The 20294-nt window shown below is 45.5% G+C and overlaps 1 protein-coding gene across 7 annotated transcripts in view; it reads right to left on the reverse strand.

Annotated features, from left to right (window-relative positions):
- HLCS (holocarboxylase synthetase) overlaps window positions 1–20294 on the reverse strand; it is a 222840-nt gene that overhangs the window by 117579 nt on the left and 84967 nt on the right. For all 7 annotated transcript variants that reach the window (XR_013530618.1, XR_013530619.1, XM_008986655.6 and 4 more), the window contains one exon: window positions 13893–14164. Coding sequence is in view for 5 of the 7 variants with exons in the window: in XM_008986655.6 (XP_008984903.1) it covers window positions 13893–14164 (272 nt within the window). In the remaining 2 variants the exon portion in view is untranslated. The remainder of the gene's footprint in view (window positions 1–13892; window positions 14165–20294) is intronic.

Here is a 20294-nt window from a genome sequence, read left to right on the forward strand (position 1 = left end):
ACACCCGAACCTGGGCTCTGAGAAGGCTCCTGGGCCCATGTGGGCAGGGGGCTGTGCCCACTTCACTTGAAAGGGGGCTTTATAGGCATGGTGGCACATGTCTGCAATCCAAGCTATTATGGGGGCTGAGGCAGGCAGGAGGATCACTTGAACCTGGGAGGCAGAGGTTGTAGTGAGGTGAGATCGTCCCACTGCACTCCAGCCTGGGCAGCAGAGCAAGATTCCGTCAGAAAGAAAAAAAAGAAAAAAAGACAAGAAAAGAAAGAAGGAACGGGGGCATTATTGCTTAAAAAAAAAAAGAAATTGGCCACGTATGGTGGCTCACACGTTTAATCCCAGCACTTTGGGAGGCTGAGGCAGGTGGATCACGAGGTCAGAAGCTTGAGACCAGCCTGGCCAACAGGGTGAAAACCCCATCTCTACTAAAAACATAAAAATTAGCTGGGAATGGCAGTGTGCACCTGTAGTCCCAGCCACTCGGGGGACTGAGGCAGGAGAATCGCTTGAAGCCGGGAGGCGGAGGCTGCAGTGAGCAGAGATCATTCACTGCACTCCAGCCTGGGCAACAGAACGAGACTCCATCTCAAAAAAAAAAAAAAAAAATTAAGCCACAGATCTAGTACAACTCTCTCATCTCACAGATGAGAAACAGACCCCAGAGAGTCAGGTGATTCACCAACATCCCACAGCTGCTGTGTCAAAATAGCATGCAAGGTTACCGTCTGAGGTTTTTCTATTTCATTTTTAGGTAAATTTTGTATGTGCAATTATCCAATTGTAAACTGAAAACTCTATTTGCATCAAGGTGACCTCTGGAACCAATGGGTAAAGAAAGGGTAGGTTCAGACTTCCCCATCATTCCTCCCTCTTCTCGTCTCCTTGCCTTCTGCATCCAGAGAAAATCCTCCGCCAGGCAATGACGTCATCATTTTCCTTCTCACTAATTTGAATACTCTTATGGGAGAACCAAACAAAAAACGAAAATGATGAATGACTCCTTGTGCAATGCAGAAGAAATGTGGCGTTTGGGATCTCAAAGTGACGGAATACCCCTCATGCAGAAACAGAACATGCTTCTCGCCGAAACAAAAAGCAGAAACAAAGGTATTTCAGAGCCCAGAGGGTGTTTGGCCAAATGGTAGGTGTAAAAGATTTTAAAGGGGCAGGTGAAAGCAAATCAACTCTCACCTCCAAAGCAGGTAACTTTTATTTGAAAGAAAAACAAAAGTTCCTCTAAATAAGCCACAAAGCTCAGTCAGGGGAGAAATAGTAACGGGAGAGAGCAGTGCTTAACATGTAGGAGGGAAAATACCTGCTTGGTTATCCAGCATATTTATTTTATACATTTACAGGTTTTTACTCAAACATTTTTAACGTGGAGCTCAGCCTCTATCTGCACATCCCGTGTATCCAGGTGACTGGTCAGACCTCAATGATCAAGAACACTAACTTCTTAGAGTATCTGCAAAGTTTCTACTTAGAAACTACTGTTAAATCATCATCCAAGCTTGGACAATGCTGCTTTCTTATCATAGATTTCATACTGCATCAGAATCTTGAAACATATTCTCAGATTTTATTTGCAGTTTCCAAAGTGGGTGGCTATCGGCAGCGCCATTCTAAGTTGGTAGCTGAAGAGGGGATTAAACCAACTCTTGGTGGCCACCCACTCCACGTCAGAGACTGCAATGGGCTTTCCACAGCACCACCTGCTCTGACCTTACCCACATGAATGGCATTACCGTGAGTGGGCATTACTGCAGCTTCCCATTTTAAGACGAGATGTCATAGAATCTGCCTCAGGCCAGTAGCCAGTGAAGCTCCAGGGCCTGTCCTGCTTTCAGCATACCATGCAGCCTTACCCAGTGGTAAACCAAACTTCAATAAACTCAGGCTGGTTTTTCCAAGGTCATGTCATTGGCCCTCCTGCTAAAGAATAGCTTCTTTACAATCTATAGACTAAGGCTGGGAGTGGCTCACACCTGTAATCCCAGCATTTTGGAAGGCTGACGTGGATGGATGTCAGGAGTTCAAGACCAGCCTGACCAACATGGTGAAAGCCCATCTCTACTAAAATTACAAAAATTAGCCAGGTGTGGTGGCACATGCCTGTAATCCCAGCTACTCAGGAGGCTGAGGCAGGAGAATCGCTTGAACCTGGGAGGCGGAGGTTGCAGTGAGCTGAGATTGCACCACTGCTCTCCAGCGTGGGTGACAGAGTGAGACTCTGTCTCAAAAAAAAAAAAAAAAATCTATGAACTACAGTGGAAACAGCTCAAACCATCAGAGTGGAAATAGCTCCAACCATCAGCAGATTCAGCTCACTGTTAAACTACAGTCAACACACTTGGCTTTTTCTCTAAGATAAACCCAAACTAGGGGGAACAGAGTATAGAGAAGTCCCTGCCACCATCTTTATTAATTATCTTTTCGAACTCCAAACCTTGCCTTATTTCCTTTTCTGGTCTTTTACTGCGTGTTTAAATAAAGCAGAGGCATTTGACAAAATGAATATCAAATGCTGTTATAATTAAGCAATTCTGCAGAGTAATAAACATCTGGGTTTTTTTTTTTAACAGAGGATGTAGTAACGTCAGGTGTACATGTTCTGGCTGTCACGGAAGGTTTAGGGGTCTCAGGAAGGTGTGGGTGACGCACAAGGCATATCCACGGGACTGTGAAAATGTTCAAACAACTGCAGATTTGGCTCTTTTGAAATGACTGTGAATTACCTGTGAAAATGACAATTAAAGGGTTAAGATTTTTAAAAAAGAGAAAGTTCAATTAAAAAGAGACTTGCTTCACATACAAGAGAAACCCAAACATGAACAGTGGACTATATTTTCTCATTTTTCAAAAAAGTTGGACTTAAAAAACATTTTCGGCAAAACAGTAACCAGCAACAAACAATTGGTTCTAGTACAATGAGAAAAAAACTGTCGAAATCTTCAACAAAAACTCCATTCCAAGAAAACATCTACCATGCCAGGCACGGCGGCTCAGGCCTATAATCTCAGCACTTTGGGAGGCTAAAGTAGGAGGATCACTTAAATTCAGGAGTTCAAGACCAACCTGGGTAACATAGTGAGGTCCCCTGCATCTCTACAAAATCATTTAAAAATTATCCAGGCATGGTTCATGCCTGTGGTCCCAGCTACTTAGGAGGCTGAGGTGAGAGGATCACTTGGGCCCAGAAGGTTGAGGCTGCAGTGAGCCATGATCAGACCACTCTACTGCAGTATGGACAACAGAGTGAGATCCTGTCTTCAACAAAAAATAACGAAAACATACACACATCACAATCCTGAGTGCAGACCACAGTGATTTGTTTCATGGACATCTACAGCACTGCTGTTGAAGGATGCATCATGAAGGCTAAAAAGAACCGCACATAAAGTTTGAATAATAATGAGAGTTTGATAAATATTAGTATGTACTAAGAGCTCTGCTGACATATTATCCCAGTGTGCCCTTGCCCTATCCAGTGAGGCAGCCTGAGGGCGGGCCCAATGTCCTCTCTATTCCCCATGGGTCCCAGAGACTCACACAGGGTCTTGCGCACAGCTAGTGTGCCAGAGAAAGTAGTTGAGTAATTAAACTTTTTTTTTTTTTTTTTGAGACGGAGTTTCGCTCTTGTCACCTGGGCTGGAGTGCAATGGCATGATCTTGGCTCACCACAACCTCTGCCTCCTGGGTTCAGGCAACTCTCCTGCCTCAGCCTCCTGAGGAGCTGGGATTACAGGCACGTGCCACCACGCCCAGCTAATTTTTTGTATTTTTAGTAGAGACGGGGTTTCACCATGTTGACCAGGATGGTCTCGATCTCTTGACCTCGTGATCCACCCACCTCGGCCTCCCAAAGTGCTGGGATTACAGGCGTGAGCCACCGCGCCCGGCCTAAACTTGTTTTTTAGGTAGACTATTTCCAGCTACATTATACAGATAAGGAAATAGAGGCATAAAAGGTTACTGATTTCTCCAAGGTTACTCGTCTAATAAATTGGGATTCCAAACCAGGGCAGCAGGACCCCATCCCAAGATCTAAGTCATGTAAAATGAATAAACCATGGGCCAATATGCAATTTCTGCAAGCACTTTCTGCCCCAGATAGCCTACCATATCATGTACTTTTTTTTCTAAAAGTCTCATATACCCTCAAAAGATGAAGACTGCCACCACTGAAACATTCAAAAGATGGATGCTGTGGGTTTGAAAGAGCTTCAACTGTTTTGAGCACAGCAGATGCCCTGCCACAGCTAGGCACCTTGCCCTACCCTGAAGGAGACCATGTTTACTGCACTCCAGGTGACATTCACTCTTGCTGTTCTGTGCAAACTTGGAATGCTTCAAGTTGTCCAATAGTAAAATAATGGACAACTGCAACGGACTGAATGTTTGTGTTCCCTCCCCATCTCTGTCAAAATTCATGTGTTGAAATCCTAACCCCCAATGTGATGGTAATCACTGTTGGAAGGTGTTTCAGTCATAAGGGTGGAGCCCTCACTAATGGGATTAGTGCCCTTCTACCTGAGGACCACTAAGAGCTCTCTCACCCCCTTTCCACCAGGTGAGGATACAAGTCAGCAGTAAGCAGGGCTCGGTGGCTCATTCCTGTATTCCTAGCACATTGAGAGGCTGAGGCAGGTGGATCATCTGAGATCAGGAGTTTGAGACCAGCCTGGCCAACATGATGAAACCCCATCTCTACTAAAAATACCAAAAAAAAAATTAGTTGAGTGTGGTGGCACATGCCTGTAATCCCAGCTGCTCAGGAGGCTGAGGCAGGAGAATTGCTTTAACCTAGAAGATGGAGGATGCAGTGAGTCGAGATCCTGCCATTGTACTCCAGCCTGGGCCACAGGGTGAGACTCCGTCTCAAAAAAAAAAAAAGTCAGCATTCTGCAATCTGGAAGAGAATTTGACCAAGCTGGGTAGCACCTTGATCTCAGAATTCCAGCCTCCAGAATAGTGAGAAACAAATTTCTGTTGTTTACAGGCCACTCAGTGGATGGCACCCCAAACTGATGAAGACATCAGCATCAGCGCTGAGAGGACACTGGGACGGGCAGTTCTAATGAAAATGTCACCCAAATAACACACTACTGCTATCATAAACGGTAAACATCAGAACTCTACCCTACTTAAAAAATCATTTACAAAATACGAAAACAACCAACCAAGAACACTAAAAGCTAATGTAGAAGCATCTCTGAAAACCAGGCCACAGGATAATTCAACTTCAGGAGCTTGGCATGTGAAAGGTTAACTTATTCAGGTGTTGAATTAGAACAACAACAACAAAAATTTGATGGAGAACTTGCCAGAATAACCCTTCAGTCACGACCGTCGCCAAAGTCAAGGGCTAAAGTTATATTTTAAACGTTAGAAGTAAACATTAAAATGAAGGTTTTTAAAAATTCTCCAATAATTTTCACTTTTAAAGTACAAAACTGACACATAAAAAAATTCGCACTAATTATTCCAAGCAATCAACGTCTTTGAAACCCTTTATTTCACAATTACGCTAATATCCCATTAATTTGGGACACTTACCAATTTATTTATTCTTTGCTCATTACCTATGTGCACATTAAGAGTACACCAATAACACAATACAGGCATTAATATGTAAAACATCAACAAGAGCCATCTGGAAAGCTAATGAATAATCAAGGGATTTCAAATTAAACTACAGAATTTTCCCTTAGAATCTTTAGGACAACACTGTCAAGCTCAATCTATTCACTTCGCCTCCAGAATCAATTTTTCAAACTTTATGACAGGTCTAATCGCTTCCACCTGTGTCTCCAGCTTGACTCTTGACTGGCACGCTACCAGCCAGGGTGGAAATGTAGACAAAGACCCCTATTAGGATCCGGCTGTTTCTCTACTGTGAGGTCACTCAGCCATTAAATTAGTTCCAGCCCAATTTCTGTCCTCTCGGGCCTCGACTTCAGGGGAGGAGGGTGCAGAGTTGAGTCAGTCAGCAGCACAGAACCAGAAGGGAAGAAAAGGGGGAAAGATGTTTGGGACTGACTAGGTAGGTGTGCACGCGGCTGAAAAGCTGGGGCGGGCCCCGAACTCTGAAGTTGAAATATTATTGTTCTTCAGTGCCTGCGGCTATTCTCCCCCGTGCTTTCCTGACCCCCTTTCCATTTTTAGAAAACATCTATTTTATGGGATTGTGTTTCCTTTTCTTCTTCACTTGTAGAAAGTCAACTGTCTCCCACACAACATTTCCTCAACTCACACGAGCCTGATTCACAAAATCAGGCGCTTTTAGCTCAGCCATCTAAAAGCAAAAACAAAAACAAACCCTGCACGTCCCTTCTGTATCACTGTGCCCACTTCCTTTCTGCCCAAAGCCCCAGTGCTCAGACCAAGAATGGTGTATGCAACTTTACAAACTGGCAGACGCACCAGGATCTGCTTCTGCGAATGCGCCGTCAGGCAAGGATGCTGCCTTTGCCTCCGTGACACCTCTGCAGTGCCTGACGCGGTGCCTGGCATACGGGAGGTGCTCCAGAAATGCTCATCCCATGAGGCAAAGAAGGCAAATCTAAGCCTGGAACATCAAGAGACTTAAACGGTGACAAAAGAGAAATCAGCTTATTTAACAAGAAAATCTAAAATATTCTTTACAAATACGAAACGTCCAACCCGTGGCCAGCTCATTCAGAATGCACAAATATATGCAGGAAATGAGCATAAGCAAGGAAGGTTATGCTCATCTGCTCACCACGCACTGCAGCTTCATGTCATTTCACTGACGGAGACTTGGTATAAGTCCATCAAAAAAGATACTATTGGCCAAATAAAAGATGATTCTAAAAACAGCACAATGACTCAGTTATCCCAAGCTCCTATGTTTCACAGTTGAATCTCATGCTGTCTCCAAAGCAGAGGGTCGATTGTCATTTATCGGGAGATTAAATGGAATGTGCCGCACTCCCACCATGTCAAGGCAGAGCGAGCTCTGGGAGGGGCTTTTCCTGCAGTGACAATGGATTTGCCCTGGCCAGTCCACACTCGCTTCCCTAGTCCCCACTACCACCAATAGCTCACATTTGCAAAGGGATTCCTGAGCTGTAGCTGTGGGATGTGACCCTGGAACAAGAGGAAGTTCACCGTCACACAGACACAGACACAGACTGGACCCATGTCCCTGGGACTCTACCTAACTGTTCACAGGGAAACCTACCAGGAAATAGCACAGGAAAATAAAGGCCTCTGGCATGAAACAAAACCAGCAATACACAGGCATGGTGACATGGTTAGGCCCTGTGTCCCCATACAAATCTCATCTTGAATTACAATCCTTTAATCCCCATGACCCCCACGTCAAGGGAGAGACCAGGTGGAGGTAACTGGATCATGGGGGTGGTCCCCCCTGGCTGTTCTCATGATGGTGAGTTCTCAGGAGATCTGATGGTTTTGTACATGTTTGATACCTTCTCCTTCCTGCCGCCCTGTGAAGAAGGTGCCTTGCTTCCCCTTTCCCCTCCCCTTCTGCCATGACTGTAAGTTTCCGGAGGCCTTCCCAGGCATGCTGAACTGTCAGTCAGTTAAACCTCTTTCCTTTATAAATTACCCAATCTCAGGCAGTTCTTTATAGCAATGTGGAAACAGACAAATATACGTGGCACCCAGAAAGTGCTACCCTGACAATAGTGTGGAAAAGCAATTCATGGTCAGGAAGATACGTCAGAGAAGATTTGCTCATTTCATAAGCAAATGAGTTTGGTGGCAAAGCCAAGTCAGATTCTTGGGGGAAAGAGCATCACTCACAGGGTTTGCCTTTTAACTTTGAGGGTAGAGGGGGCTCAGTCATCAGCAAGCGGCACCCACATTGCCCTGTGCTACTTCCTGTCCCCAGAATGCTCTCCCCTCTACTCAATCACAAACATGCTTAAAAACTTGCAGGGTGGAGGCACAAGGTAAAGGTGGTGGGGGTTAATCCTCTAAGAAAAGCTACTCAGGTGCTCAGAGAAATGAAAGCTCTTTACACCAGTACTATGGTAGCTCAGCTGGACTTGCAGTCAAAGAAGAAAATATGATGTCCTCCAAAATCTGTCAGAAATCTCCAGATCCTCTAGATTTGTCAACACCTAAAAAAAAAAAAAAAAAAAATCCTCTAATGGCTGAGCACAATAGCACACACCTGTAATCCCAGCACTTTGGGAGGCCGAGGCGGGCAGATCACCTGAGGTCAGGAGTTCGAGACCAGGCTGACCAACATGGAGAAACCCCATCTCTACTAAAAATACAAAGTTAGCCGGGCATGGTGGTACATGCCAGTAATCCCAGCTACTCAGGAGCCTGAGGCAGGAGAATCGCTAGAACCCGGGAATTGGAGGTTGCCGTGAGCTGAGATCACGCCATTGCACTCCAGCCTGGGTAACAAGAGTGAAATTCCTTCTCAAAAAAAAAAAAAAAATGCCTCTAATTACCTTGAGTAAGCACTGAAACAAAATCAGTGTTGTAAGTCAAATAATTACGTGTGATCCTAAATCTGGTATTCCCTGGCACTATGGTATACTGCTTTCAGGCCTCCAGCTATTTTTCTTGATAGTCTGAAAAACTGAAAGTACATGCCTGAGGCAGAATTCTAATTTTCTTCCAATGTCTACCCTTCTCCCCTTCTTCGTAATAGAAGCCTGGTTTCCAGTGAGATTCATGGATGCCTACTATAAAGACCACATTTATTTCCCAGCCTTGTTTGTAGGTAGACAGGTCACGTGAACAGCTCCTGTTCATAATATATAAGTAAAAAGGTCATGCGCAACTTCTGTCCCTTAAAGAATTGCCTTCTTTAACACTTCCTCCTGCTTACTGGCTCAGGTAAGAACATAAACACTAGAGTTGCCATCTTGTGCATGTGCTGAGATGGCTGAGCAACTCAAGTTGGCCTGTGACACATGAGCCAACACACCCATGCTGCGCTTCCCACCTCAGCCCATCTCATTTGCAGGAGAGAAAAATAAACGTCCATCCTGTTTCTGTTTTGGGATATCTGTTGCACAGAGCGAAACCTAATCCTAATTGCCCTAGGAACTGGTACCTGAATCGGGGGTGCTAGGTCTCAGATTTTATGTATGCAGCCTGAGATGGAGGAGATGGGCAGGGGGTGGCCGGCAAGGACACAGGTGTCACAGGTTCTCCACTGGTGACCGCTGCAGCAAAGCCTTTGATCGAGTCCTGACCTACATGCTGGGAGGTGGACCCGGTGTCTGTTAGAAGCTGTATCCTTAGAAGACAGCTCTGAAAATTCAAAATGTCAGCGTTTGCCAGTCTTTGACATTCTCAGCAAAGTTCAGGCAAAGAGAAACAACTTCCAACTAAAGCTAACTAGTCTCAAGAAAGGGGAAAAATACAGATTTGATTAGAAAGGAGCTTTGTTTCAGCAACCAACAATCTAAGTTGAGCCTATGGGGCTGTCTCTGCAGCCCCAGCAGGAGATAAGACAGATGCTTCACTGCATAGAGCCCAGAAGCCTGTATGATTAAGGGCCTGGCCTTCCACCCAAGCCCACGGTTTCATTTGGCCCAAGGGAGGTGCTATTAAATTGGGAGGGAATGGAATGGCAGAGCACTGAGGCCTTTAAAAGACCAGTTTTTAGGCTGAAAACTGTCTAGACAAGATCTTGATGGTTACTCACATGGAACCAATCAGAAGCAAACAGACCAGAGGGCTACTCAAGTCGTGAGAGACTTGTGTCCCCACAGAAACCTGAAGGCTGGCCTATAAAAAGCTGTGACTATTCAGGCCTCAAAACAACACCCAGACCCCAAATCCTCCCAGGAAGCGCGTGTTGGAAGCCCATCCTCTCCAGCATCTATCTCCGACGTGGTGCAGAGAAGACCCTTTCAGAAGGCAAAGCCATGACCCTAAAAGATGCCAGGAAAGAGTTCCCGGAGGGCAGAACATGGGTTGCCAGACAGTGACAAGGAAACGTACTGGCCGCCAGTGCAGGAGATGCAGGGGGAAAGAGCTGCTCAATTGCTGCAGAAATGATACACACATACGATGAGAGAAATAAGCACTCAGAGAACTCAGCCTGTGGTTTTGAAAATTTTTCTTGTCCTGTCCAACTGGTTATCGAAGTGTCGTCGCAACATGTTGACCAGGCTGGTCTCAAATTCCTGGGCTTAAACAATTCTCCTGCCTCAGTCTCCCAAAGTGCTGCAATTACAGTCACAAGCCACAAAAAAAGTATACCACATTTTTTTTTTATGAGACAGTCTTGTTCTGTCACCCAGGCGGGAGTGCAATGGCATGATCTCGGCTCACTGCAACTTCTGCCTCCTGGGTTTAAGCGATTCTCCTGCCTCAGCCACCCAAGTAGATGGGATTACAGGCATGCACTACTACTACCTGGCTAATTTTTGCATTTTAAGTAGAGATGGGGTTTCATCATGTTGGCCAGGCTGGTCTTAAACTCCTGACCTCAAGTGATCTGCCCACCTCAATTTCCCAAAATGCTAGGATTACAGGCGTGAGCCACTGTGCCCAGCCGCATCCCACATTTTTGACAAATATTCAGAAACAGGAATAATTCCACAAACAATAAATTCTGTTACCTGGAATTTTAGACACTGGTGTGATACTAGCATTTGTCGCTGTTCTGGTAATGACTTCAAAGCACTAAAACAACGGTCCCCAACCTTTTTGGCACCAGGGTATAATTTTGTGGAAGACAATTTGTCCATGGGTGGGAGTTTGGGGGTGGTTCTGGGATGAAACTACTCCACCTCAGATCATCAGGTATCAGATTTTCTTAAGGAGCACACAACCTGGATCCCTCACATGCATAGTTCACAATAGGGTTTGAGGGCCTATGAGAATCTAATGCTGCCGCTTTGACAGGAGGTGGGGCTCAGCCAGTAATGCTTGCCTGCATCGCTCACCTGCTGCTGTGCGGCCCAGTTCCTAACAGGCTGTAGACCGGATGGGTACCAGTCCACAGCCTGGGAGTTGGGGATCTCTGCACTCAAAATTAATGTATGAGATTCACTGATTTGTATAAAGCAGCAACTGGAAGAGAAGAGCTGCCAGTACACGCTACCTATTATTACTCCCACAAATAGACTGTGTTTCCATAAGGATAGCTCATTAGAATGGTTTAGATTTGTGTTCCTTCCCAAATCTCATGCCAAATTGTAATCCCCAGTGTTGGAGGAGGGCCTGGCAGGAGGTGACTGGATCATGGGGGTGGATTTCATCCTTGCTGTTCTCATGAGATCTGGTTGTTTAAAAGTGTGTGGCACCACCCGCTTGGCGCTCTTCCTCCTGCTCCCACCATGGAAGATGGGCCTGCTTCCCCTTCACCTTCTGCAATGATTGTAAGTTTCCTGCGGCCTCCCCAGTCATGCTTCCTGTACAGCCTGCAGAACTGTGAGTCAATGAAGCCTCTTTTCTTTGTAAACTACCCAGTCTCAGGTCTTTATAGCAATGTGAGAACCAACTGATACACTCGTGTAGGATCAAATACAGTTTTAGAAATATTTTGGAATGTAAAAAGCCAGGCATTTTGTTCATCCATCTATCTCGTGGTCCCTCTGACACCAAGGTGATCTCTTAAAATACCTTCTCCTTACAAAGGAAACTGCCTCCTACCCAGAGGACTTTCTTCCCAGGCTCCCTGACTCAGTAGGCTTCTGTGAGTAACTTCACCTAGCAGTGTTAGGAAGGAATCCCCGGGAACAGAGGACACAGTGCATCCATGGTTAGCTAAGGCCATCAACAACCATTCATTCCACATCAGCTCTGTTCCAAGCAAGGTATTCATAACAATCAAACCAGACAAGAAGAGAAACAAAGATTCCTAAACACTCTCAGAAAGGCTAAAATATTTTTCCCCTTTGAAAAACAAAAACTCTTAACCCTATGGGAGTTTCCACCTCTAGTGTTGGCAAGCTCAGCTTCCATGTCTGTCAAACACTTTTACAGACCCAAGTTTACAAAGGCAGAGGGTTTTTTTAAGTTTAATATCAAAAGTAAACTTCCTGATATCCAAGAATATTAAGGTCATGTATTTATACAGGTTCTTTTTCACCCCAAAACACAGGCTGGACAGCATGTGGTGAAGCCCAGACTTCTGCAGATGCACGGAAGCCTCGGTCCCTCCGCACGCTCTTGGGGATGCACTGCCCTGGCCACGAGCTCCAGGACCATACTTCCAAAGTTCCCAGACTGCGCTCACATGAAATATTCTTCAGTGTTCTCCACAGAAACAACAAAAATGGTCTGAAAGTACACGTATTTTTTTAACTGAACTTCGCCTCCCCAAATCTGTTGCTCAATAACTTTTCTGATTTTATTTAGAAAATGTAACTATCATGAGTTACCCCTTCAACGTAGTAAAGTCTTCACTTGAGTAACAAAGGATTATTACAGAGTTTGCAATAAGCAAGTGATGGCTATTCCATCTACAAGAACAGGCTTTTTCCTTTTCTACTGGGAAGCAACGGATGTCAGGGGAGGGCTAGAAGCAGGAGAATTAGGGGACACTAAAAAATAGAAGTACCGATGACAGCACAAATTCACTCAGTACACAGCAACTGTTACTGAACATGGCTCACTTTCCCCTCCCAGTCTGTCCGCATCGCTCTGCTAATCCTCCCAAACGGTTCAGCCGGTGCTCCTCTAACACATACACTAAAACCACCATCCCAATGACACTAACTGTGAGTCAAGAAAATGCTAGAGTTCGCTCATCATTTTACAGCAATATAGCATTAAGTTCGAGAAACTATTAAGAAAAAAGCCCATAATACTCCCATATATTGAATTACACATCTGTCTAATCATGTGGTCCCCATGAGTGAAATGCCTAGAAACTATGAATCCAGTTATTCTGGGAATATTTCATTCCGTAAGATTTTGACCCCACATTGAGGGAAGGCACTTTTGTTATTCCCTTCCTCTATAACCCAATTTTTTAAACTAAAATAGTATTAGTGCTACTGAGGAGTTTTTAAAAACTCCTTTCATTTGTTCTCTACTTTTTAATCTTTAATCAAAGTCTACATAATGGAAAGAATCAAAAGGAAAACTTGCAATAAGAGTAAATTTCAAATATCCTAACAGGGTTGCAGACTGCTTTCAAAAGGTACTGGGGCTGGGCATGGTGGCTCAAGCCTAAAAGCTTAGCACTCTGGAGGCTGAGTCAGGAGGATCGCTTGAGCCCAGAAGTTCGAAGTCAACTTGGGCAATAGCGAAACCCTGTCTCTACCAAAAATACTAAACTTAGCTGGGTGTGGTGACGTGCACCTATAGTCCCAGCTACTTGGGAGGCTGAGGCAGCAGCGTCCCTTGAGCTCAGAAGGTCGAGGCTACAGTGAGCCATGATTGTACCACTGTGCTCCACCCTGGGTGACAGACCAAGACTCTGTCTCCAAAAATAAATAAATAAAAGAATTGGATAGTAATGTACCCAAAACACTTTTCAAAGCTCTAAATTTTTTCAATTTAACACAGCTTAGGTGTCATTCAAACTTGCTATTCAAATGCCCCTGAAAACCATCCTCAATTAAATGTCTTAACACTGATTGTAACTGCACAAAAGTAGAAGGATAACCTGAGCGATAATGCCACATGCTTTTTCATAATATTATTTTAACAAAAAACATTCTGAAGGCCCAATTCAAGGAAGCAAGACACAAAGCACAGGCACCTTCCATTCCCATAAAAAACAAATCTGTGATCAAAGAACTTCAACTTCCTTTCCCACGGCTGAACTCTTCTAAGGAAAGAGTACTTCCGCCTTGCTAATAGGTCTAGTCCAACGTATTCCTCTACAACTATCCCCTCCCCAACTACGGGTGAGAGAGGATGATCAACGGAACAGGATTCCTCCCAGCAGATGCAGAGAAGGCCTGCTCACACCTTACCCATCCAGGAGACGCATCGTCGTGTGGGTCACTTCAGCAAACAAAATCACTTTCCCCAACTGCTTGGTCTGCAGATTTTGGCGATAGATCTCCAAGTTGAAATTCTCTGATGCGAAGGCCTCCATGTCGGTCACCACAGGTAGATGAGATGGGGTAATTTCTACTTCAGACACGTAAGATGAAACAAATTTAAGAGAGAGCTGGCTGGATTTTATTTCTCCCTCAGAGTCCACGTGTTTCCCAAGCCACTGCATAAGAGGATCCCGGATTTCCTGTGTCATGAAGAAAGAAATGACAAGGTCGTAATTTGGAATTACATTGATGATGGTAGCTTTTCCTTAAAATGCCATTTTGGTAATATGAGTACTTCCTAAATTATGAGCACTAAAAGCTAATTAACATATTCCACACATCTAAACTATCAGCTAATATAATAAATATACTCAATATGCCTATACTATCAAATAAGCTGTTCAGAAACCAGGATCCAAGAAAATCAGTTCGGTTCATGATTATACTCCTTATCTTACATTCTGTCATGATTTTCAAGATTCCCCTCCAATCTAGAGTTCATGAGTAGTCCTCCAGTCCTCTGTGCATTTTATGGAAAACTTTTATCTTTCTGCCCTACAAAGAGATTCATTATCCCATCTAGAAAAACAACGACAGAAAATCCTGGGTGAAAGGAGTCACAGAACACAAAGCACTAAGACAGAGAACAGGGCTCAGCCTCAGGCCTTAGACAAACTCCACTTCCTCATGTAAAGACAAGGCAAGTTGATCACCCAAAGCTGCCTTCTGTTTGCCCCAAATGGAGGTACAAGGGGAGGACGGAAGGCAAAACATAGAAGAGACGCTGCCCAATCCAGCCGCAGAGCCCTCTGTTCTGCCCCTGAAACCACACAGCTGCAGGAGGTTCCCCCACCCCAGACCTTAGAGGTCCCAGAGGCCCTCCTCCAGGGTGGTTTATGGAACTCAGGGCTGAGGCAAGTCATCATCTCAAGAGACCTGCAAAAACTTACTAAGACCTTAGTAAACACAGATCCAGGCTCTTAGGCCATCCTCCTTCAAACACCAGGCCCTTCAAGTCCAAAGCTCCCTGTGGCTACAGAGAAGTGGCTTCAAAGACGAAACTTAATTTAACTAATTTCAACTGACCAACCTTTAAAACTCACATCTAGTTTGCAGATAATACAGAGGAGAAGAAAACAAGTGAAATGACTTCAGAAGAAATCCAGGACATTTTACAGGACAGCTGGGCTGGAATCTTCAACTAGTCAATGTCACAGTGGAGATGCGGTGGGGACAGAGAGGTGGAGGGGGACCCAGTCTAGATCAGAAGGGGCTTAAAAGACATAATGAAATGAAATAGGTGGTTCTTCATTGGATTCCAATTTAAACAAACTAGCTGGAAAGAACAATTAGGAAATTTGAATGTGAACAGTATACATTAAATAACAAACTAGAATTACTGTCAGTCTTAAGGGATAAGGGTACTGTGGAAGCTGGGCACAGTGGCTCACTCAAAATCCCAGCACTTTGATAGGATGAGGCAGGCAGATTGCTTGAGCTCAGGAGTTTGAGACCAGCCTGGACAACATGGCAAAACCCTGTCTCTACTAAAAATACAAAAATCAGCCGGGCATGGTGGCATGCAACTGTAGTCTCCGCTACTCAGGTGGCTGAGGTTGGAAGACTGCTTGAGCCTAAGAGGCGGAGCATGCAGTGAGCCAACAATGCGCCACTGCACTCCCGCCTGTGTGACAGACCCAAACCCTGTCTCAAGAAAAAAAGTAGGCACTGTGGTGACATAGGAAAAGTCCTTAATTTTTAGAAATGTATATATGTCATGATATCTGTAACTTATCCCCAAAATATATAAAATAAATAAAGGAAAATGTTGATAATTGCTAAATCTAGATGATGGGTATCTGGGGTATGTGTTACAGTATTCTCTCTATTCTTTTTTTTTTTGAAACGGAGTCTTGTTCTTGTCCCCCAGGCTAGAGTGCAGTGGTGTGATTTTGGCTCACTGCAACCTCCACCTTCCAGGTTCAAGCAATTCTCCTGACTCTGCTTCCCGAGTAGCTGGGATTACGACATCCACCACCATGCCCGGCTACTTTTTGTATTTTTAGTAGAGACGGTGTTTCTCCATGTTGGTCAGGCTGGTCTCGAACTCCTGACCTCAGGTAATCCACCCACCTTGGCCTCCCAAAGTGCTGGGATTACAGGTGTGAGCCACCATGCCTGGCCCTATTCTCTCTATTCTTTTCCATGTTTGAGAACTGTCATAATTAAGAGTAAAAAAAGTGGTGAAATAAACATAAGCTATTTAAAAATAATAAATTCAAGCCAGGCACAGTGACTCATGCCTATAATCCCAGCACTTTGGGAGGCTGACAATTCCAGATCACTTGAGACCAGGAGTTTGAGACTAGCCTAGGCAACATGGTGAGACCCCATCTCTACTAAAAATACAAAAATTAGCTGGGCATGGTGGTGGGTGCCTATAAACCCATTTACTCAGGAGGCTGAGGCAGAAGAATCTCTTGAACCCAGGAGGCAGAGGTTGCAGTGAGTTGAGATCACACCACTGCACTCCAGCCTGGGAGAAAGAACAAAACTCCATCTCAAAAAATTATAATAATAATGAATTCAATTGACCATACACTGGCAACCCATTCCTTCCATCATCTATTAACAAATGTTACAGAATGTTTCCCATGTGGCAGATAGTCTCACAGGCTCTGAGAAATGAGCAATGATCAAAGGGGCCAAAATTCCTATCTCTGGAGGGTTAATGCTATAGGGTGGGAGTCAGAAAGTTTAAAAAAAGGCCAGGCACAGTGGCTCATGCCTGTAATCCTACCACTTTGGGAGGCCAAGGTGGGCGGATCACTTGAGGTCAGAAATTGGAGACCAGCCTGGTCAACATGGTGAATCCTCATCTCTACTAAAAATACAAAAAATTAACTGGGTGTGGTGCTAGGTACCTGTAATCCTGACTACTTGGGAGGCTGAGGCACGAGAATCATTTGAACCCGGGAGGCAGAGGTTGCAGTAAGCCAAGGTTGTGCCACTGCACTCTAGCCTGGGTGACAGAGTAAGACTCGGTCTCAAATATTGTATTTATAAATAAATACAATACAGTACATAGAATGTTAGAGAGTAATAAGTACAAAGGAGGGGCAAGAAAGCAGAGAAGAGAGAAAAGAAGAGAGGGAGGCCACTTCAGATCAGACAGACGGAGGACCTGATGAGAAGGCGATGCTTAAGGAAAGGCTTGGAGCAAGTGAGGGAGGGCGCTGGGACAAAATCCAAAAAACCATGTCATTATATATATTTATAAAGGGATTCCAGCAAGTGCAGAGGCTCCTGGAGTGGGGAAAGAGCCTGGTCGGGGCACAGCATTTGAGCAGAGTGAGCCCGGGAAGAAGGTAGAGCGCCAGGGCCAGAGAGGTGGAGGGGGTGGCGAGGGCCACGGTCCACATCGTGGAGGGCCTCAAAGGCCACTGTGAGGACTGGGCGTTCACTCGAGGACCAATAGGAAGTGCCAGAAGGTTCTGGGGAAGGGTGTAGGATGTCCTACCTCTGTTGGAGCAGGATCGCCCCACTCTGACTCCTGTGTTGAGAGCAGCCTGAGGGGAACAAACAAGCAGAGAAACTAGTGATGAAGTCATCTATGTGACCCAGGAGTGGGACCACTGCCGGGACCACTGCCTGGACCAGTGTGGGGCAGACATGGTAAGAAAGGACAGCATTCACAGTATACTCTAAAGTACAGGCTACAGGATTTGCTAACAAGTCATACTTGAGATGTTAGAGAAAACAGAGGCTCACAAAAGAGCCCAAGATTTCTGGCCTAAACACCTGGAATGAGAGAACTGCTACTGGAAATACCACAGGGAGAGCAGGTTTGGAGAGGTCAGCTCTGGGTGTGCTAAGTTTGAACTATCTATGAAAATCCCATGGGGGCCAGGCACCATGACTCACACCTGTAGTCACAGCACTTTGGGAGGTCAAGGCGGGCAAACCACTTAAGGTCAGGAGTTCAAGACCAACCTGGCCAACATGGTAAAACCCCATCTCTACTAAAAAACACAAAAATTAGCTGGACGTGATGGTGTACATCTGTATTCCCAGCTACTCGGGAGGCTGGGGCAGGAGAATCCCTTTAACCCAGGAGATGGAGGTTGCAGTGGGCGAGACCATGCCACTGCACTCCAGCCTCAGCAACAAAGCAAGACTTGGTCTCAAAATTTAAAAAACAAAAAAAAGGAAAAAAAAAATCTCATGGAAACAATGAACTGGCAGTAGAACATGTGAGTCCAGAACCCAGGGGAGAGGTCTGCACCACGGATACCAATCTGAGAACTGCCAGGCTGTGGGTAACCATGTAAAGCCAAGAAAGAGGATAAGCTCCACGGAAGAGTGACCAGCTGAAGAGAGGATGCAAAGTAGGGCTGCTTCCACAAGGTACCACAAACTAGGTGGCCTGAAATGATAGAATCTACGCTTTCATAGTTCTTGGGGACTGAAGTCAGAAATGAGCAGGTTGACAGGCCTGTGCTTCCTGGAAAGGCTCTGGGTGATCTCACGCTCACGCCTCCCTGCTTCTGGCGCCGCTGGCACTCTGTGCTGCCCCTCGGCTTGTACACACATCACCCCCATGTCTGCGGCCACCATCACGTGGCGTTCTCCTCTTGAAGTCCCTGATTCTGTGTGTCTTCTAGTCTTCTAAGGACACCAGTCAGACTGGATTAGGGATCTACCCTAACAACCTCATCTTAACTTGATTACATCTGCAAAGACCCAACTTCCAAATAAGGTCATGTGCACAGGCTCCAGGGCTGGGCTTCCACATATCTTTTTGGGGGGCACAATTCAACCAACAAGAGCAATCCATGCTTAGGTTTCAGTGAGATCAAAAAGAGTCTGCAAAGGAGACTGAGAAAGGGAGAGAAAATCAAGTACGTCTGTGGACAACGGCGGGGGGCGGTGGCTGCAGGAGTCTCCAGACTACAGTTTTGTAGGCTGGAAGACAATGGCAGTGCCGAGGAGACAGAGCTGAGAAGTGACTGCTGGCCTCGGTGCCGCAGAGCCCAGGCTCTTGATGAAAGCAGCTTGAGAGGCGTGATGGAGACCAAAGTCTGCCGGAACTGTGAGAAGAGAAAAGCTGCAGACTGCAGGATAAAACCCGGCAGTGTCTCCTCCAAGGAGAGAAGAGAAATAGGGCAGTGGCTAGAGGGAGGAATGGGGTGAAAAACTCTAGTTTGGTTTAAAAGGGAGAAATAGCAGCGTTTTCAGGTTGATGTGAAAGGTCCCCTAGAGAAAAGAATCCAGAGAGCCAGATGAGGTGGGAGCCAGAGCATAAGCAGAAAGGTCAGCCTTGGGAGCAGAGACAGCTCATGCGCAGGGTTGGGCTTGGCTCAGGCTCCCCTCTGGGGACACCTTATGACCCCACTGGTTCCAGACTTCTGTTGGCTCTTGCTGGTTGCACAGCTATACAGGACAGCCTGGTAACTGAACTTCGCTGCGCCCACCCTGCTCCACAGCTGCAGGGAGTTGGGAATCCTGGTGCTGGCGGCCGGCAGAAGTCATCTTATGATTGCTTCTACGTTCTCAATAAACAGGAAGCAAGATCATCAGCTAAGAGAGAAAAGAAGGAAGCGTGAGGTTTGGGGAGGGAAGAATGAACATGACAACAGGGAGAGTGAGAAGATGAATGTAGTAGGGAAACCTTCTGAGCACCTTCCCCAGAGCAGCTGGAAGCATCTGAGGTCCACGGAAGGTCAGTGATTCTGAACTGAGAGTGAGGGGTAGGCATGATTTTGCATTTTTATCCCGCCACAGTCAGCTATCCAGCCACGTGGGCTTAGCGCAGAGGAGGCAGTGAGCTGAGGTTGTACAGAAAGCAGTGACTGAGACTAACCGGCCACAAATGAGGCACTGCTGGAGACAGAAAGACAAAGATGAGTGATCTTGGCTGGGCAGAGAGTGAGAGGAACACCCCAGGACCAAAAAGGTGAGACCACCCGAGAGCGCTCCCAGAGAAGGTGTGCAAAATAAGGGGTGATCCTGCTTGCAAAGAAACCAGAAAAGCCATCACTGCTCATTAGAGAAATGCAATCAAAACCACACTGACATACATCTCACGCCAGTTAGAATCGCGATCATTAAAAAATCTGGAGACAACAGATGCTGGAGAGGATGTGGAGAAATAGGAACACTTTTACACTGTTGGTGGGAGTGTAAATTAGTTCAACCATTGTGGAAGACAGTGTGGCAATTCCTCAAGGACCCAGAAATAGAAATTCCATTTGACCCAGCAATCCCATTACTGGGTATATATCCAAAGGATTATAAATTATTTTATTATAAAGATACATGTACATGTAT

The sequence above is a fragment of the Callithrix jacchus genome, chromosome 21 (genome assembly GCF_049354715.1).
Source record: "Callithrix jacchus isolate 240 chromosome 21, calJac240_pri, whole genome shotgun sequence".
In the NCBI taxonomy this organism is placed as follows: domain Eukaryota; kingdom Metazoa; phylum Chordata; class Mammalia; order Primates; family Cebidae; genus Callithrix; species Callithrix jacchus.